Below are 19,629 nucleotides of genomic sequence, written 5' to 3'. Positions count from 1 at the left end.
AGTACAACTATACTGTTTTACTACCAAGTACTAATGGTAGCAGTCCTAATTAATTACACTAAACAGAAATCTGGATCTGGTGTAAATAAAGTAAAATGACTTTCTTACATGGTCATGAGCTTGTCGTGTGCTAATACTTTAGTTAGAGTAGTATTTTATGTAGTAACAATAGATAAAAGCTTCAGTTAAATATGAAGACACTGAGCTGCACACAGTCATACTGAGTCTGTATATGACTGTGTGTCTCATGATATATGATGGGTACAGTGTCACATCTCGATATAGCTTCATCTCTTCATACTAAATGGGAGCTGTCAACAGTGAGTTACACATGTGGTACTGCGCTGCATGGGCCATAATGAGGCAGAAAACATCCAAGAACCACTGATTTACTTTTGCTTTTAATCGTCGTTGGCCTGGCCGCGTGTGAGAGCTCGCACATGGGAGCAGGGCCTATAGGCCAGAGACACTTCCACCTCGGACTTGTGCACTGCTGCACACAGCTAACCACACAGCCACTTCTGCTACAGCTTAAGTGCAACCAAAGGTCAATTCTCATGAGGCAAGTTCCCTTTGGTCACAGTCACTGAGAAAAAATCTGCACAATTAGTACTTTCTGATTCACTATAGACAAGATTTTGCAATGCACAAGCACACCAATATGATAATATTGCATTTTACCATGACATGTTTTTGCATATAAAATTCGTGGGTCATATAGGGTGTGTTCACATCACCACATCAAAAGTCAGATAAATCAAGCCTAAAGTCAAAACTGAACAAGGACTAGCCCAGAACCAAAACATGTCCATATCAGAGCTAAAATGGGTTCATCTGTGGATCAGTAAAACAACAAGTGTGAACGCAGCCATAGAGTGTCGGGGTCAAAGAAAGACAACATCTGAGTATGCGGCACATTGTAATGGGAAATATAAAGCAGTAAGTTAATTCATATTCCATAATGTAAGCCCACACAAGTGCCATTCATGAACTTTCCCATGAAGTGACTGCGAACTGTGCTCCACTTTCAGGTCATCTGTCACTTCTGTGCACATCTGGCACATGTGAAACAGAAAAGACTTCTCTCAGGTGAGGAAAAATATGTTGTCTATGTCACTGTGAGCCCTATTGTCTGCAGTGTAAAAATAAATAATAATACATAACAAATGCCCCACATATCAAACATGGGCTGAAAACTAATCAGTGGTGTAAGTAGTAAAGTACTTAAATATACATTTCAGGTATCTGCAGTTTTATTAAATAGATTTTAAAGTGAAGACTTTTTACTTTTACTTCACTACATCTGAGAGTAGGTACCTATACTTTCTACCCCACAACATTTTTTAACAGAAATGAAAAGTTAAAGTATTTTTTATGATTATTTGAGATCTGCTGAAAAGCCTGAGGGGTTTATATTTAATTCATTCATAGCCCGAGCAAACAAAAATATACAAAGAAAAACAGCTGGAAAAAATATTAGTACAATTCTTTATCAAAATAACTACAGATCTGTTAGATCAGAAAAACTGCATGAACTACTTTTACATTTTTAAAAGAGGTAATTTAATACTTTGAATTAAGTAGAGTATTTTTTATTTTTTTGCTCCAGTATCTGTTCTTTCACTTAAGTAACAATATTGAGTATTTCCTGCACTGAAACTAATGCATCTTTGTACTACAGATGAAGTGAAACTGGGCACTCCAATTTGACCCTAGACTAGACCACAGAGCAAAGGTTGCAACCCCGGGTCAGCTGAGGAGTGACTCTCAGGGCAGAAGTGGAGATGCTCTTGACAATAGCAGCTTGTGTGGCTTCCCCCTCGGTCGCAGCTTCCCTGTCTGCAGAGGAACAGTGCCCTGCTGCTGTGTTTTATGAGCTGGGCTCCACCAAACTCACCACAGTCCCACAAGCATCGCAATGAAGGACGTGACTTTGGCCATGCTGAGGCAGCAGCCAGACCACAGGAAGCATGCACCACTTACAAATGCTCATACACACACACACACACACCCTAGGGTATGCAATATTATTTTATGTTGTTTAAGTAGATGGACATTTGTATCATCAATCTATGAACACACACAACATTAAGCATATAGGCTAAAGAGCAATCCACCAGCACAATACTATGAGGGTGTACTTTTTGCTACATGCTTTTGATTTAGAAAGGCCTTGTGTAATTGTTGAGTCCACACATGGTAAAGGTTTTCTAATAAGAGCTTGGTTTGTCTAATCATGTCTAGCAAATAAATATTTCATGCTTTCATTGACCTATTCAACATCAAATGGCGTGATAAATTGCACCTATTCTTTTGTAATAAGTATCCCTCACTGAAAACAAGATGCATTATTAAGAAAATGTTTATGCAATAATGCTTATCGCCCAGTACAAACCATCTGCGCTTCGGGTCTTTCCAAACTGTCTTCCATAAACGGATCTACAAATCTAAAAAGTCTGGAAGAAGCAGAATTCCAGTGGGCTTTTCTGAATTTCACACATTCGTATTTGATAATAAAAAGATGTGCGTTCTGTTTAAGAATGGCACATAAACACCCTGACAAATAATAAATCTTGCTTAAAATTATCAGTTGAAATGACCACAACTGCCCTAAATGTCACAGGCTAGCATTACAAGGCCAAGTTAGAGGAAGAAGGCATTCCACGGGCTATGAGCTTGTTGGCATCTCTAGTGTGAGGTTGACCATAGAGAGATTATAGGCGCCCAAACTGTGTGGTGACCAGTGATGCAGCCAACAGCAGCGGTTAAGACAGTAAATGTAAATCATTTCATATCTCTGTCATATCTGCTCTTCCCAGGCCAGTTCACAGCCACAATCCTAACCAGCACACTCACTACAGGAATGTACTAGGATTTTACAATGGTACAGTCAGTGTAACTTTTATATAGAACAAAATCAGTAGGCAGAATATTTGACAAATAAACAGGTTAAGTTATAATGTTGGTTCTGGAGTTTCATTCAGACATGTTTAATTCACACAATCCCCACATATTAAGGCTGAGTGCATCTCTCAAACAGAAAACAATCTGTTCCACCTTGCGATGTCATGTGGTAATAGAGGAAGCGCTCCACTGTGTTTATAAACTCCATAAACGTTCACTAAAATCATTTGGATGAATTCAGCTCTGGAATTGCTGATCTCTACTGAACAAAGGGTAAAAGAAGCTGTTAACTTGAAAACCACCGCTTCATGACAAGATTTCATGCTTCATCACAAAGTGGGACAGAGCATTTTGAGCTTTGGAGATGTAGACAGCCTAATAATAAAGGATTTCTCAAGCATGTGTAAATTAAACAAAACGCATCTCGGGTATGTTTTTGATGAGGTAACCACATTCAAAAGAGTCAAAAAAGGACCTTTAAACAATCATAATTAACAAGTCAAGTCCAATAATGCCCCCTATGGTTTATCCAGTGGGACAGAGACCTTCTGTATGTGGTTAACATTTTACATAAACATTTAACCATTGTACAAAGTTAACAATTTCCAAATTGTAGAAACAAGTTCTTGTCACTGCCAACCATCACTATAGAATTATTTATTCATATCTTCATATACTTATGTTCACCATCTTTTCCTTTGAGCTAGGTTTTGGCATAGTAGCAATAACGAAAAAGTGGCACAGCAAAATATTGAAATAGCGCCATCTACGTAAAAAAAATAAATAAATAAATAAATAAAAATCATGTCATATTTCCTACTATTTTATTTATTGGAATCTAAATTTGTGTCATGTATTTTCAGCTATGAACTCCTAAACTGTATCAAAATCTTTCCAGTAGATATGCTACATAATATAGCATAATAAATTACGTGTCTAAATAATTAATAAAGTGGAGATTAGAGTGTTCAGGGCAGAGAAGAATCAATAAGCATGTTAGGAGGTGTGTATAAAATATCAGGTGTGTAGCAGCAGTAACATAAAAGAAGTGTACTGTCTAACAAAGAAATGCAGAGCAGTGTTCAGGGCAGTGCTCATGTCAAACCTACACTGACATCTGCTGGTGGTCTGGATTCTGGAGAACTTCGAAAAAGAGGTCACGACTCAGATATAAAGATTAACATCATAGTGAAAGGAGCAGTTTAGGACATATGTGTTTAAGAAAAGACAAGTAATAATGTTATTATAAAAAGCAATTAATCAAATATGATAAAATGAATAGTCCTAATGGGTATTTTAATGTAAGAGAGAAAGATGACAACAGATAATTACAGACCCACCAAATTCTCGGTTATGATCAGCTTGACCAAATGCACTTTGATCAGTATATCCACTGATAGGAGTAGTTGTACATTCTGTGGGTTTCAATTTGACTCCATATTTTCTGCCACACTTTACGCTGATTTAAATCCCAAAAGTCAAAACGTTGCAATTAATTGACACTTACAATTAAATAAAGTAGTTTCTGTAATCCCAGTATAGTCATTACCAGCTCAGTTAATATAGAGTAAAGGAGTTAAAGAGTCAAGTCAACACAAATATTGCTGACTTTACAGTTCACTGCCCTCGTCCTGAATGTATATCCAATTAAATGTCAAACGCTTTTACAGGCTTCTCAGAATTGTATATTGTAATAATCTTTCATTCACTACCCTTACAGTTACATAGCCACAGCTGCCCTGGGCTAGACCGATCGGAACAAGCTGAGACCAGTCTGCGCCATTGGCCACTTGAACTACGACTGCTCATACACCACATTCCTACTGCTCAAGGGCACAACAATGGCATGATCAAAGCTGGATTCAATTTGCCCACTTTCAGGTTGAAGGGTGAAGATTCTAACCACTGATCCATAAAATAAAATACAAAGCAAAGTATTTCTGTATGAGCTGTTGATGCTATATCCTCACATTTTTTTTTACAAAGATTGACATTTTGCACAAGCTACACTTTCTTACACCAACTTCTCTATTTATTTAGATTTAATTGCCGATAGCATAACAGATGATAGAAAAACATTAGGGAGTATTAGGTAAATGAATACCTTGCTCAAATTATGTCACTACAATGTAAACAAATATTACTTTAAAAATAGGCACACTGCGTCACCACCAAAGTATTTTTACGCCATGGGTTATTTTAAGACAAGTATGTGCAGATATACCCAAACATATTTTTGGACAGGTTCATTGGCCACTTATGTAAAACGCTGTAGGAGGTATGATGAGGCAGATCACGGCTAATTCTTACAACAACAGCATCTTTCTATGTTTCTCCGTCAAGGTTAGCCAGGGCAGATAGATAATACAGAGATGTGTGAGCTTGTGTGTGTGGGAGAGGGCGGGAGAGAAGGAGGGAGAGAGGGGGGGCTGGGGTGAGTCATCTGGATGAGTCATGTGCAGCGTGTGTGGACAGAAAAGGACGAAGAAGAAGAGGAAGAGGCTACAGCACAATATGGAAGATGTGCAGGGGAATAATATGATAAGGAAGGCACATCAGGCATAACATTAGCCACTTTTGAAGAGGGTACAATAAATTCATCATGGCTGTCACTAACTGCCTTATCTTTAAACTTAAGCCAATAGAAAAAAGGTATCACTTTATAATAACTACACTGCAAGTAGCCTAAATAAAACATGAACAAATATGTAATATTAATAATTAACAAATACTTTATTAAGAACTATTAGGCTTAGTAACTTAATTAAGGGGTTAGATTATTAATTAATTACTTAATTTATTATTTACGAGCAGTTGATGTGATTTGTGAATGATCTTTCTGATCTAACTACTTTTTCTCAGAACTGGGACTTTATACATTATACGTTTACATTGTAGGCATAATTTGTTTACGATTTTTTATTATTATTTTTTTTATAATAATAAAGAAAAATTGTGCCCAAAAGTCAGACCACTAGGAAATACTGTTACTATCACACTTAAGTAAAAAAAAAAAAAAAAAAAAGATCACTTGAGAACCAGTAACAAAAAAATTGGTACAGTATGACTCATGTATCCCAGAGGGGCAGCAAACAAGCTGAAAGAGCAAGGCATTTATAAGGTTCCTGTCACATTCAGAGGCATTACCATCAACCCAACTATATTATTCAGGATTGATTAACCATCTCATTCAACGAGAAATTCAACAGGAACAATATCTCAACCTATGCTTCGTCACGACCAAAAAGTTTACCTCTACAAAGTGCTTTAAGCTGAGTCAGACAGCGATTTAACCCATTATTCTTGCTTTAGGGTGAGTCAGTTAAAGAAGTCTGAAAATAATGTTTTCTTTCCGCAAAATAAATCCTCTTTCTACATTACTTATTCACATACCTTGGGTACCCTGCGGCAGCCACTTCAAATGACAGTGTCAAACTCAGAAAGGGCTGGGCTGGATGTCTTGCCTGAGGACACAGAAGGAGAGATGGCAGAGCAGGGATCATGACAACAATATTCTGGTTACGGGTCAACCTAATCTATGGCTGGACAACCCAGTCAGCATCAAGATTTAGATTACTACCATAAACTGTATAAAGAAGTGGACTAAGTGAGTATGACGTCATCCAGTTTGGCTCCATTCAAATGAAGCTCGAGATGCAAGCGGTTACAGGGGCGAATTTGGAGCCAGGCCCTATTCTCTTATAAAATTGATTTTATACAGTTACATTTTCATAAACACCACTGGAGACAAGGTGGGTTAAGTGTCTTGCCCAAAGAAACAACAACAGCCTCTGTGGGAGCCGGAATCACACCCCCAAACTGTGGGTCACTGGATCTGATTGCCCTCCCAGTTATTTTTATTTCAAGATTGTGATTTGTGTTGCCCATGATTATAATTATTTATGTTTATTTGTTTCATTTTATTACATCTTGTTCTTAATTTGCCTATTTTTCTGTACTCAGAATAGGAACAAATGTCCATAGTTATTATAAAGGTATTATATTGCACAAACTCAAAAAATAATGCACTCTTACAAACTATAATAAAAACTGCATGAATGTATATTTTTTCAGCTCCCCCCTTCCCATAGGCAGGATATTACCATATACATACAGAAGGAGAAAAGCAAGACTTGGCTTATGCTGTGTTGGGTCCCTATTTCCCATGCAGCAAATTGTAACTTCTTCCTCATTTCTAATAAACTCGAGAATTTAAACTACTCTGAATCCGGGTCAGTATTGTGCCTTGGTGCTAGAAAAACTGTGTCTGTGTGAGAGGCAGGCACGAGGGGGTCGCTAGTGTAAAGTGGGAATAGGGACAAGAAACAGGAGAAAGAACAGGCTAAGGGGTGAAGAGGAATACAGATGAGAGAAAAGACTGGATCAATTGGAGGGAGCACTGTGCTCTGGGTATGCTTCTGCTGTACATGCTAAAATACTATACAGGAAATAAATCAATCCTTTATATTTTTAGCATCACATCTGACCATAAACACACTTTTCTGATTTTGAAAATGTGTAAATAGGTCAGGGCAGCTTATAATATGGCTACATCTATAAGCATTCATATTTTTGTACCACTACCCCCTTAGTAAATCATCATTAGACGAGGTTTAATTATAATGAGCAAATCGTTTATTCAGACTTTCTAACTATGTAATTACAGAGTTAGGAGTTAGGGTTAGTGTATTCATTTATTCCATTCTTACCATAGCAAAGGAGAAATTCAATTCTGTCAACTGGAGAAAAAATTTTGATTGATAAAAACTTTTGGGCTATTAAAAGTGTATTTGGGCAATTAAAAGTGTAGTTATAATAAAGTGTTACCACTATTTTTACTTTAGAATTCCTACTCATGGCAACTCTATTTCTACACTACTGTAGCTCCCATTCCTCCTACAGAGATTTGTATTTGGCATGTAATGTGGCATTATAGTATTTATTATAGTTTATGCTTTTTGGTCATAAAGTCTTTATTTTTTGTACTTCACAACCAGTAGCAATGTATAGGTGTAATAGCAAAGTTATAATGAGAAGTTGATTATGTGGCCATGTTGAATATGTGGCCATGGAAATATCACAGCTGCCAAGTTAGGACAATCTAATTCCAAAATATTGCCTTGAAGATGTATTTCTCTATAAGTAGAAGTGAATGTGGCTTGCTGCAGATGAGAGCGGGATCAGAGATGAAGAGAAACAGGGCCTGGGGGAAAAGAGTGCAGTGGGGTGCATGCTGGAGAATACAAGGTGCACTGGGAGCTCTAGTCCCAATGACGTACAACTGTTTTCATACTTTATTCATGAAAGCTAACACACTGATGGCTGGACTGTGAATAAGAATATTGACCAGTGTAGGCTTTGATTCTGTATAACTTATTTATGGTCAGCTCATTAGTTTGCATATCCCCTCACACTTTAGGTATGCCTTCATGCCTTGGTTTTATAACATATATGTACGATATTAAGCATAATGAGGTACACAGTATCAGAAGTGGGTTGTTAAAATGAGCAAGATCTGTCAAGATGTGCAGATGTCTAGTTTAAAGATAAACTATGTAACTTTTCTGATGGAGGCTCCACCGCCTGTCATTTTGAGATGCTATCACTTTGCTTGAAATGTTCCACAACATGATATTAAACATATTTAAATAAATAAATAACAATAAAGTAACTGTATTCTTTCTGTGGCAGAGTCGCCACTCCACAAATCTAATCTATAATTTGGTCTGGTGGAATTACTTGATGACCCAGTGTAGAAATATTTTTACTACCATACTGTGGAAAATTCCACTGATACAAGCAAATGACAGACCCTCTACCGCAAAAGTTACACAGTGTACCTTAAAGTTAAGTTGTCTATTATATTGTGTGTGTTATAACAAAATCTGTGTTTTTAAAGTCTATACACTTTTCAGCTGACTTATCATTTAAAGACTGGATTTACATTCACTATGTATCTTATATATTCTAAATATAGCAGCTATTGTGTTTAGACTGATTTAGACTGCTTCACTACAGTGCCAGCAGGAGGTGTCCTTGTGCTAAATTGCTTTAATTGCCCAATATATCAGTTATCAAATTGAAAAAACAAGAAAAGTTCACACAAGGACTTTTAAATTGACACAATGTTTAAATGCTAATGTAAAATAAACACAATATAATCCTATTCAATTTTACCATTTAAATATTTCATAGCCTCGGAAAGTAATTTATTGTTCTTATTACAACTCATTATACTTAGTGAGGAGATGGTACTGGAAGCTGGAAAATTGCACCTTTTTGTCCCTACCACCCCTGTGATGCTGTACCATGTCTGGGTAAATGTGTAATAACAGCGTGACCAATAAAGAGCCACTGACTGTCCCCATGCTCCCTACACACTTCCCCAAACAAGCCCCCTGCGAGGCTCACTGCTCCCCCCATCCCCTCATCCCCTCCTCCCCTCAAGAAAGCCTCCTGTTGACTACGTTTTCTTGATGACGTAAGAGTCCACGTACATTGGCCATGTAGGTGATGCTTCTGAATGAATGAGTGTCCCCTCCCAACTCCATTACTAGTACTACGGGATGTCTATAAGAGCAGATCTCCGGGACAACCCGATGAATTACAGCAAATAGCGGGTTGGAGGTAGACTATACTAGGAGAGAAAACAAAGAAAATAGCGTAAAACATGTATTTTCTACTTGGGTGAAATGGGAACACCAAACGTATTCTTTAGTTTAATTTAGTGAAAAGCTAGTTTCATCTGGATTCATGAAATAAGGTAAGCACGCTTCTATTCCAATTTTATTTTTTATGTCGGCATCTGATAACAAATCCTTAATCACCGTATCGTGAAATAAGAAAATGCTTTGATTTCCGTGCGGAATTTTGTATTTTTGGCTATTTATTTTGTGAAAGTAGAATAATTTTGTGCGTGATTGTTAGTGCGTAATGTACGTTAGCAGAAGCTGAAGTTACTGCAGTGTGAGTCACTTTGGCGCACATGGGCAGTGACAGCTGTGAAAAAAGCGGTGATGTCTAGTGGGATAGAGTGCACTGACTGCATGTTAACTGTCCCGTATCAGCACACACAGGGACAGATGACAAAGGCACGACCATCACCTCTTTACAGCATGTATGCCTCATTTAGCAGGAGGTGCGGTTAAAACAAAAGAAGTATGTATTTAATCACACCTCATTTTTTCAAACCTGAAGAGGTGACGTGAGCTATCCTCCTTCCCTTTGGCAGTCTCAAAGCTTCTACATAGTTTCTCTGCTCCTTTCATGTTGAAATGACTTCGTGACGCGTTCTTGAGATGAAGTCAATTTTGCGTCATTCCTGCGCACATGCAGACGACTCCCAATCAGCCACCAGATAGCTTTTAAAGGCACAGTACTGGTCGCCTGTATGTGCTGAGCAGCTGCATTGCCATGTGTCTGTACGGCGGTGTGGGGAAAGGAGAGGTGAGGGGGTGGGTAGGCCCAGGGACCCGCGAAAACTCCCCGAGGTAACTCCTCCGGGCCACGAGAATGGAATGACAATGAACAAAGACCCAGATTCTGGGTATCCTTATGTCCAAATGACTTTTCACAGCAGGATGACGATAAGATGGACAGAGTGCCTTTATGGTTCAGTTAGATGCTGTTTGGCGCTATCCGTGGTGCTGAAAGCGTGAGGGTGATCTGCAGAAGAAATCTAATCATAGCACATCCATCTTTACATTAGAAAAAAAGTTTTAAGCATCGACTTACGTTATGCTTCTGATATTTGGGGGAATACTGTTACTAATGCATAGTCAAATCATAGCTGGACTTTTAACCTTGAGTATGGCCTACTTACTGCTCAACTCATAAATATGGTCAGAATCATAGCCAGCTATAAAAACAGGAATATCTATTTAGATAAACATATATAAAATGATATTCAATAATTGTTTGCTAGAAACTGCAGACACTAACCACCGGATATTGCTTTTTACAGGCTTGCTACATGACCAGAGGTGACACAATGCGCACTATTGTTAGACTCTTCTCAGGTACAAAGAGCCCAGTATATAAACACCCAGGCCAGTGCTTAAGTGGACTCGGATATCCTGGAAGCTGACGTCAGCGCTTTAGAGCTTGCATAAGCCACCATTACGGCCCCCTTTGCCACTGTCTGTCCATTTCCTGTGTCTGACTCATGGATAATCGGCATGGAAATCAATACTGCAAACAAAACAAGTACGCTATAACCACACAGCATCATTGACACAAATAGGATGGGACAGACTGGGTCAGATGACATGTACAGTAGGTTCCAGGTAACTCTAAAGAGCACTGAAGTACCCACCATGCTTTGCTCTTCACATACTGGGTGCACACAATATTTGCTTGATGCCATTTCTTATCTATACTTCCTTGTATCCTTTTGGCATGTTTTTAGCCACCGACTCTTTCCTACCTTCTATCAGTCAGTACATCAATACCTTGGCTCTAGACTGCTTACTGCTAAAACTGTTCTAAAGTACAGTAACAGTCTACAGTCATGGCTACTGATGTCTGGCAAAAATCTCCCCTGTTTGAATAAAAAAGACAATGGTTATATTTGTACTTTGAGCTTAGATGAGTGGGAAGATGCTCCTGTAGTGTAGGGGATGCTGAAGTTTCCTTCCGGAGCCCAGCACGTTTGCATCATCAAACCAGCAACACCGTCAGTGCCCACAGGAGCCAATCGTATCTCTCAGCTTGTCTCCATGGTGACCGTGGCATTAGATTGTTACTGTAGCAACAGCACCACTGGTAACAGTCTACAGCCATGGTCGCTAGGGGGCAAAGCCGGCAACGAAGGGGAAGGGGCAGAAGCTTGTGAAACCTCAGGATTTAAATGTGCAGCTAAGGACTCTGGGATCTGTAGTGCAGTGAAGGAGGAGGGTCTATAACCATGAGACAAAGTGGTTAATAAAAAAATAAAATAAAAAAATAAAAATAAATAGAAAAGACTTCAGGAGGACAACTCCATTCTAGTTAACTCTGGATAACTAAGCAACCATTAACCTGGTTATGTACATACCCCAAACTATTGGTTGTACTAGTACAGTTAAAATAAGTTTCCCTAACCCTAACTTTCATTATCTGGTTCAGCAGTAATGAACCATACCATGTACAAAGCATTATGGTATCTATGCAGGAGCAAACTGTTTTAGAATCAGTCAAATACAATAGTATAAAGGTTAGTAGTAGTATTCAGAAATTTGATTTTAACACAGCAAATGACTGTAGGAAGTGTAGACTATAGAAAGTGCAGTGGAAAAATGTTAGATCACAGTTAGTGCATATTGTTTAACAGATTTGTTCTACAGGGACAAAGGTTAAATCAAGGTCCTTGTGCAATATTTATTATGTAAAACCTATTGAAATATATTTTCAGCAGCTTCAAGAACCATAATGAGTGTAGCACAGAACATAAACTCTTCCAAGGACAAACAGTTCAAAGCAGAGTGCATGTACTTTTTAATCAAGAGAAGTGGTTTCTTCAAAGACTTAACTCTGATGTTTACAAGAACACATCTTCTCAGTGAACTGAGAGTTTGAAACTTGTACCAAATGTATGATCATGATATGTTTTAAGTTTAGATGATTCACAGCTGCAGGTTTTTAATGTTTTTTAATGATCTGTAATATGATTTCAAAGTTTAATAAAAATCTAAATCCTTTTTAATCTCAATTATTATATGCTTCTTACACCATTGACACTGTGTCTTTAGAATGGTTTAGTTCTGCTGTATTCACTCCACAGGCCACAGTAACATTACTCAGTAAAATCGGAGGTGACTTGTGGCCTGATGACAGCCGGATCTCCCACTCATTATTACTCATCTTTTTACAACACTCCAACAAATAATCTTAGGCACTCACAAAACCTTCCACAACACTGGCTAACTGTCCAGTCATTCACAGTAGAAAGCAATATGAGAAATTGTTCAAATAAAAGTCTGAAAAGAAAGACTAGATAACATTAGACTTGTCAACATTGCCATCTGATGTAGTATCTTTTAAAATGCAAAGTGTATGGCAAATTCTCTCTGTAGTCAACTTAATTAATCCTGAACAAATTTGACGTTGCTTGAAATGTATAAGTATGTATAGTTTTATGCAGACAAAAAAGGGTTTCTCACAGTTGAAGTCTCATTCTGTTACATCATTTTGAACCACTAGATGGAGTCCTGAACATTGGTATTACAAACAGTCCCTTATAAACAAAACATGCTATACATGAGAAATAATACTAATAGGCTGATTGATACCACCGTTTAATACATACTGAAACCAATTAAACGGTATATATTAAACTATATGTTGAGATAGACTCAATCCCTCTCACTCATCCCATGTGTCATATCTTCAAGATTTTTGCTCATGATAGAGTGAAAAGAAAGAGAAGGACAAGAAGAGAACCATCGGTACACAACAAATGCAGACCAATAGCACTGATCAGTTTAAATGCAACAAAATGCTTTTATCAGTAATTTTCTTGTTATGTCCCATGTGGACTACATAACAGTAGGAGTTATTTTAATTTCTTCACCTTAACAGCCAACATTGGTAATATATTTTCATGTCCATGTATGTATGTATGAAGGTTAGACCTGCACTCTAATGCTGGGCTTACAATGTTCCTCCTCTTGATTAATTCGGAATAAAAGCGATTCATTTTTAGTACCAGACACATATTTGGAGTTCTGGTTAGGCATAGGAATAGAGGATTTGAGAGGCTTCTCTCATTTACCATTGATGTGGTGCAGCAGATGAATCAAACATCAGTTGGATGAGCAGGCGTGAGCTGAACAGACCAATAATTTATTCCTGACCAGTGTGAATCACCACTTGCTGTACTGTAGCAGGTTCAGAGCACTTAAATCAGCGGCCACTAGGGGGACACGTGAGGCACACCAGACATCTGCTGAAACAAATTGCTTTACTCAGTACATGTTGCTAAGCAGATCCAATCAAAGCAGAGATGTGAATGAAATGTTGTAGTTGTCAACAGTTTATAGTCATGTCCCTATCAGATTTAGACATCTCAATGGTTGAACACTTAATTCTCTCTGTTTTCAATTATAAAGCTCTTAACTGCCACAACACTTTTTTTTTTTTTTTTTTTTTTGTGGCTGAAGTTAAATGTGATTAAATGCCCAAACATAAACACATGTTATTATTACATGTAATTGATCATTCTCAGCAAAGTGATGCTTTGGTACTATTCCTATGGTAATTGTCGATATTTTTCGTATAATGGACTTCACGTGAGTCATACACATATATCTACCTGTAGCCTGTTTCCACTTCACCAAAGAACTGAACATAATAAACATGTAAATGCGCTTAAGGATTCCACATGTCCTTGGATCACATGCGGGACCTATTAGCTGTCATTCAGCTGTACTGTTTTGCTACATAAACCAATGAGCAAAAGAATGTTTATATATTTATTTACTTATTGACAGACCCTGGCATCAATAAATTATGAGGATGGAGAGCAGTCGTGACTAGCGCTGCATGCATCAAGAAAACTCATAGCTCTTAGTCTTATAAACAAGTCCTTCACTTCAGCATTGCAGCACTTATTTAAATAGATGAAACTGAAACACATGGATTAAAATATGAATCAAGAAGGCAAAAACTCTGGTAATAGATTTTTTTATTTATTTATGATATATTTTATGTAACCTTTTTAAATAAACAATATATTTTTTATACCATAAAGTATAATACACATTTATTTTAAGAGAATGTAAGACAGCCAAATTAATTCAAACCAGTGTGAACATTATATGTGTTATTTCATCACCTCGTTCAAGGTCTCAGTCAGTTAGAGAAACGCATGATTCTGTGCATCTGAAAGAGCTACACATTTCTGAGTGTGAGAACAGAAAAACCTTCTTCTACGAACACTGCAGTGAACAGGCTGCTGTATGGGAAGTGAATTCACATGAACATTTAAAAATATCACTGTCTAGGCTTTTCTTTTGTTATCTGTAATGCCAAGAATAAAAATGCATCTCAGACTGTGGTACATGTTAGTCCTAGTTTAGAAGTATTCAAGTCCAATTTTAGACCTGGTTTAAATCTACCTTAGACCTTATATAGTTATGTTTTAGATCTGGTTTAAATCTGGTGGCACTCAAGTCAAATATTTTCTAAGGTGTTATTTTGTGCAAATAATTTGAGAACCACTAACAAAATGCAATGTGAAATGAAAAAAGCAGTGTTGTGGACACTGGAAGTGATTATTCAGAGAGTAATCTATATGTGACTCTATACCTTTGGTCTCTGACACAGAAATGGCCACTCTGCATTGACCTCCCTCCAGCCGCCAGCAGCAGCAGAGGTAGTAGTGTCATGAAATTGTCCAAGGCAGAGTTGAAGTGTCATTCTCCCTGGCAGCCACAGGGGGCACACTGGGTCCGGTCACACTGCTTGTTTGAGACTGGCTGCGAGCCTTGTTTCTGCAGAAAGGAGGGGAGCATTAGCAGTTGGAACAGAGACAAACCTGCCTCAGACAGATTAGTGAAAATATAGGGCAATATGGTCACAACAATGAGCAGCAATTAGCAGAATATCCAGCCAAGATTCTAGCTAATTTGATTGTCTTAGTACCTTTAGATTTCTTATGCAAGGTCAAGGTCAAAGTAAATATTTCAATAATTGTGACTGCATACGCTGTGGTAACTGTGCCACTGGGTGTCAGTGTGATAACAACAATGAGAGCTGAAATAAGAGCCATTAAACTAGAGCAGCAGGCACAAGTTTCTCCTAACAGCCTTACTTTAGCCTTTGTGTGCACTGTCATTCATCCCATTATCTGCTGCTGCTCACCGGGGCTTGTTTACGCGTGGGCAGCACTGGCCTGTTGTCAGGGTGGTTGGGCGTCCATGGCCCAGAGCTCTGATTGGAGTAAAAGTCCATGGGGTAAACTTCCTTCCAGCTCACCTCCTGCAAAGCTACAGCTGCCTGACAGACAGACACACAAACAAACATGAAACAAAGGAAGAGGCTCAGTGCGCAGATGCTTGGGGTAGTATCATGATACAGTGTGCTGTTTATTCTTTAAATGAGACGATTCCTGGTAAACCCCAGGCAAAAATACATTCCATATTGAGACTGCTCTAAGCAGGGGCATAAAGTAGTTAAACATGCCAGCCCGATGCAGCGGCGCTGCATGATGCAGCAGCTGCTATGAAGAGCTTCAGTCCTGCTATGACAGTGCGGTGCCGTTAGAGCAGGCTGCTCCATATGGAGAGACAAGTCAGTGAATATTGATTGTAAGAGACGGGAAGTGTGTTTAACTGATCCAACAGATGAGCTGACAGACTAACCATACCAAACAAAAACAACAGACTTTGTTTTATTCATTAACAACATTAGTTTTTTAAAGATATTATCTTGGAAACTGTTATAATTAGGACCAGACAGCAGGACCTGTAGAGACCAAGCAATACAAGTACAAGTATCAAGTACAAGTCATTACTGATTACACAGATATTGCTAATGTGTAAAAAAAAAAAAAAAAAAAAAAAATCTCCATGAACAACTTTATTTGCCATCAGTGTAGGACCTGGAGACATGAACACTCAACATACTATGGTGCTATTGTCCATTAAAGTGTTGCTACGCTTCCACTGTAGGGAGTATTTTAGCCCCTGATAACATAGGCAAGCCATTTCATATCATTACATTTAACACTCACAAGTTTATATATAAACTTCAGTGGAGTTAAGCAACATCTGGTTTGAGTGAGGATTGTTTTAGGAGAGAATATGAATTTTATTTACAAAGTACTACTAAAATTAAGTGAGTAAATTTGACTTTGTAGCCCCGGGTAGCTGTAGCTATCTGAAATGCAGCTCTACCATATTTAAACCCACACCTTATTTATTCCATAGCAAAAAATGTCTTTGATCCAACTGTTCATTTGTTCAACTGTTCAAAGGGTGTGCATTAGTGACTGACCCAGTGACTCCTCTTCTGGCTCCTCTCTCACATCTCTCTCTGTGGATGCTAGCTCCTCTTGCTAATCCCTGCTCTGACAGGAGAGCCAAGTGTGTCTTATTGACTATAAATATAACATGAGAGGCCTGAAAATAAATTCTGCCCCTCACTCCCACCCTCCACTCTCTCCCTTCAGCCTTTTCCCTCCCTCTCCCCTCTCTTCGCGCTTAGTCTTTTTACTAAATGCCACCATAAAAAGCACCCACACCAAGATGTAAAGAGGCGTGAGTTGAATTGGAACTTACGACACTCACACACATAAGCACACATATTTGGTACTGCAAATTATTTAAATGTATAATTTGCAAATAGCTGTCGGGCAACTCTAACAGAAGGCTAAAGAAAACAGATTTTAGTTGCCTATCAAGGCATATTTAGTTTGCACCCACAATAACAACTCTCAACATTTGCTGCACACTTTCTATAGTACATAAAGCCATCCCCCACACAACCACATCACAAAAGGTGAAATGAGGTAAAGACCTTTGGGAAAATGTTGTGAATGAATGAATAGTTCTAGTCAGCTGTGACCCAACGGTGTGACATCATGAGCCATCATCACAGAGCGTGTATGTTATACGACTGCACCAGCCGCACACAAACAAATACTTCAGATGGATCATTATGTGGAGACCACCAATAAATCTCTCCTCCTTTAGGGCAATGAAGAGTAAACTAAAAGAGTAAACTACTATCAAACACCATTTTAATACAAATGAAAAGGCAATACTCTATAACGATCTCTATATCACAGTGATATTAAACCACCCTTTTGTAGACAATAGAATGTAATTTTCAACACAAAATAATAAGAGTGTCTTTAATAATACTATGTGGTCTTATAGTAGTTCTGATACAGACCAAGACCAACACCATTCTGATATGTTGCCCTATTTATGTTATTATGCAGTATTGATAAGTGTTCAAGTGAGGGTGTAATTTCAGTGCTAATTTAAGTTTGTATTAGTCTCTAGTTCTTATAGTTTGACAACCGTAATGAAGACTGTGGCAGCAGGAAGAAACTTAAGGTCAGTAGATGGCACTAGACAGCTTATGTTCTGAGGGTATAATGTACTTTTGTTTTGTAAAAAATAAATAAATAAAATAAATCCAGTAAATGCTTTACCTCATATGGTGACAGTAGTGGTTTTTTGAAGGCAGTTCCCCAGTCAATCGAAAGTCTTGGACAAGCAATCTGGACCCACCTAAAGAGAAAGATGAAAATACATGATTTTTATACTTATTATTTATTATACCATGAGAGTTTTTTTTTTTATATATATATATATATATATATATATATATATATATAAGGATAATAATATAATTTTTACAGGAGAATAAATTTTTCCCAATGAAAAAAAAAAGTCTCCCAAAATGCTAATTTGATTTCATTTCAAATCTATACCTGTAAATGATCTTGCGATGTAAGTTGGGTAAAGTAAAAAGTCATACTGAAGATAATTAATATGTTTGTGGAAATGGGTGTGTTAGAAGGTTAAAGAAGGTAAACAAGTAAGTAAACAAAGGTAAAATGCTGGGGGAAAAAAAAAAAAAAACATGGAGGGAAAAGACAGCAAGAGGTGAGGTGTGTGTGAATAACGCAGCACCAGGGCGGTCTCCACGGAGGTAGCCTACATAGCTAGCAGACGCAGGAGGGCGGGGGAGGGAGGGCGAGGGGCTTGAAGAAAAGAGTCCTATGGTGAGAGGACGCAGATATACAGATAGAGGGGGAGCAATGAGGAGAAAACAAAGAGAGAGAGGGAGGAGAGAGAGATGGGGCAAGAGTGACAGAAACAATACTGTTTACTCTGGAAAATGCATGAAAGCAGAATGAAGAGTGCTTGGACGTAAACTGCTAGAGGGAAAACAAAATGAAGAATTGGAAAATGGAGGCAGAGGAGTGACCGGAGAGTTGTCCAGGTGATCAGGGTTAGATCAGCTATCATCTGTGCACATACAACACGTACATCCTGGTCTGTCTCTAATCCTACTGATCGAGCCCCATCAGGGATATCGACAAACATGGAGTCTCAGCTTATGTGAATGTGAAGGGCTCACAGATAACCCCAGGCCTATGTAAATATCAAAGAGTTATGAATGTTCAAACACAAGTCATATTGAACATGCGCACTGAATACATTTCAAGTGATATCCTATCCACTTGAACCTCTGTCCATTACATTTAAATAATAATGAATAGAATTGTATCTAATAGCTCAGATTGTATGGTTTTGGTTAAATCTCACTCCTAGGTGCTGCTTGAGGACTTGACAAAGCGTAGGTAAATGTCCTCAAATTAAATTGGCCACTTCGCTGGTATAATCGAGCCTGCGTGGTGGTACATGGTGTGGATCAGGACCATGGGGGTGGCTGAGGGGATTATTGGATGGCTAAAAGATGAGCAGTGATTAAAGCAGACTACTCCTCTCTCTCTCCTCAAGGCTACAGCAGAAAGTGGTGAGGGAGGGAGGCGGCACAAGGCGTAACAGGGAGAGCAGGGAGGAGGCCTCCTGAGAAGCACTGAGCTGATTGGCACACAGCGCCAGAAGGGACTCTTCTATTATTAGCACACACACTGACTGAATTGGAGATTGATAAAATGTTTCAGTTCTGTGTAAAGTGAGGCCAAAGTACTTCAATACAGACAAAACTGCTTTCTATAGACTGTAAGATGCTCAGTGTTTGAACCTAATGTAAGATCAAGTACAA

General features: G+C 38.3%; 1 protein-coding gene across 2 annotated transcripts in view; it reads right to left on the bottom strand.

The window, feature by feature from the left end:
- Positions 1-6,328: 6,328 nt before the first annotated feature.
- Positions 6,329-19,629, bottom strand: part of dph1 (diphthamide biosynthesis 1) — a 48,427-nt gene continuing 35,126 nt past the window's right edge. Inside the window, exons 9-13 of one of the 2 annotated variants that reach the window (XM_055147940.1) lie at positions 18,044-18,122; positions 15,745-15,879; positions 15,190-15,374; positions 13,655-13,825; positions 6,329-6,368 (exon numbers count right to left, since the gene is read on the bottom strand). In XM_055147940.1, the coding sequence (XP_055003915.1) occupies positions 15,297-15,374; positions 15,745-15,879; positions 18,044-18,122 (292 nt within the window). In that variant the 3' untranslated portion in view covers positions 6,329-6,368; positions 13,655-13,825; positions 15,190-15,296. Of the gene's footprint in view, positions 6,369-13,442; positions 13,826-15,189; positions 15,375-15,744; positions 15,880-18,043; positions 18,123-19,629 lie in introns of those variants that run through there. The other variant, XM_055147938.1, reaches the window with a different exon arrangement.

The sequence above is a fragment of the Boleophthalmus pectinirostris genome, unplaced genomic scaffold, assembly GCF_026225935.1.
Source record: "Boleophthalmus pectinirostris isolate CB_2022bp ecotype Guang Dong unplaced genomic scaffold, ASM2622593v1 HiC_scaffold_9, whole genome shotgun sequence".
NCBI classification, from domain to species: Eukaryota; Metazoa; Chordata; class Actinopteri; order Gobiiformes; family Gobiidae; genus Boleophthalmus; species Boleophthalmus pectinirostris.
Note: the sequence above shows the minus strand (reverse complement) of the source record. Positions and strands in the feature narration are given on the sequence as shown.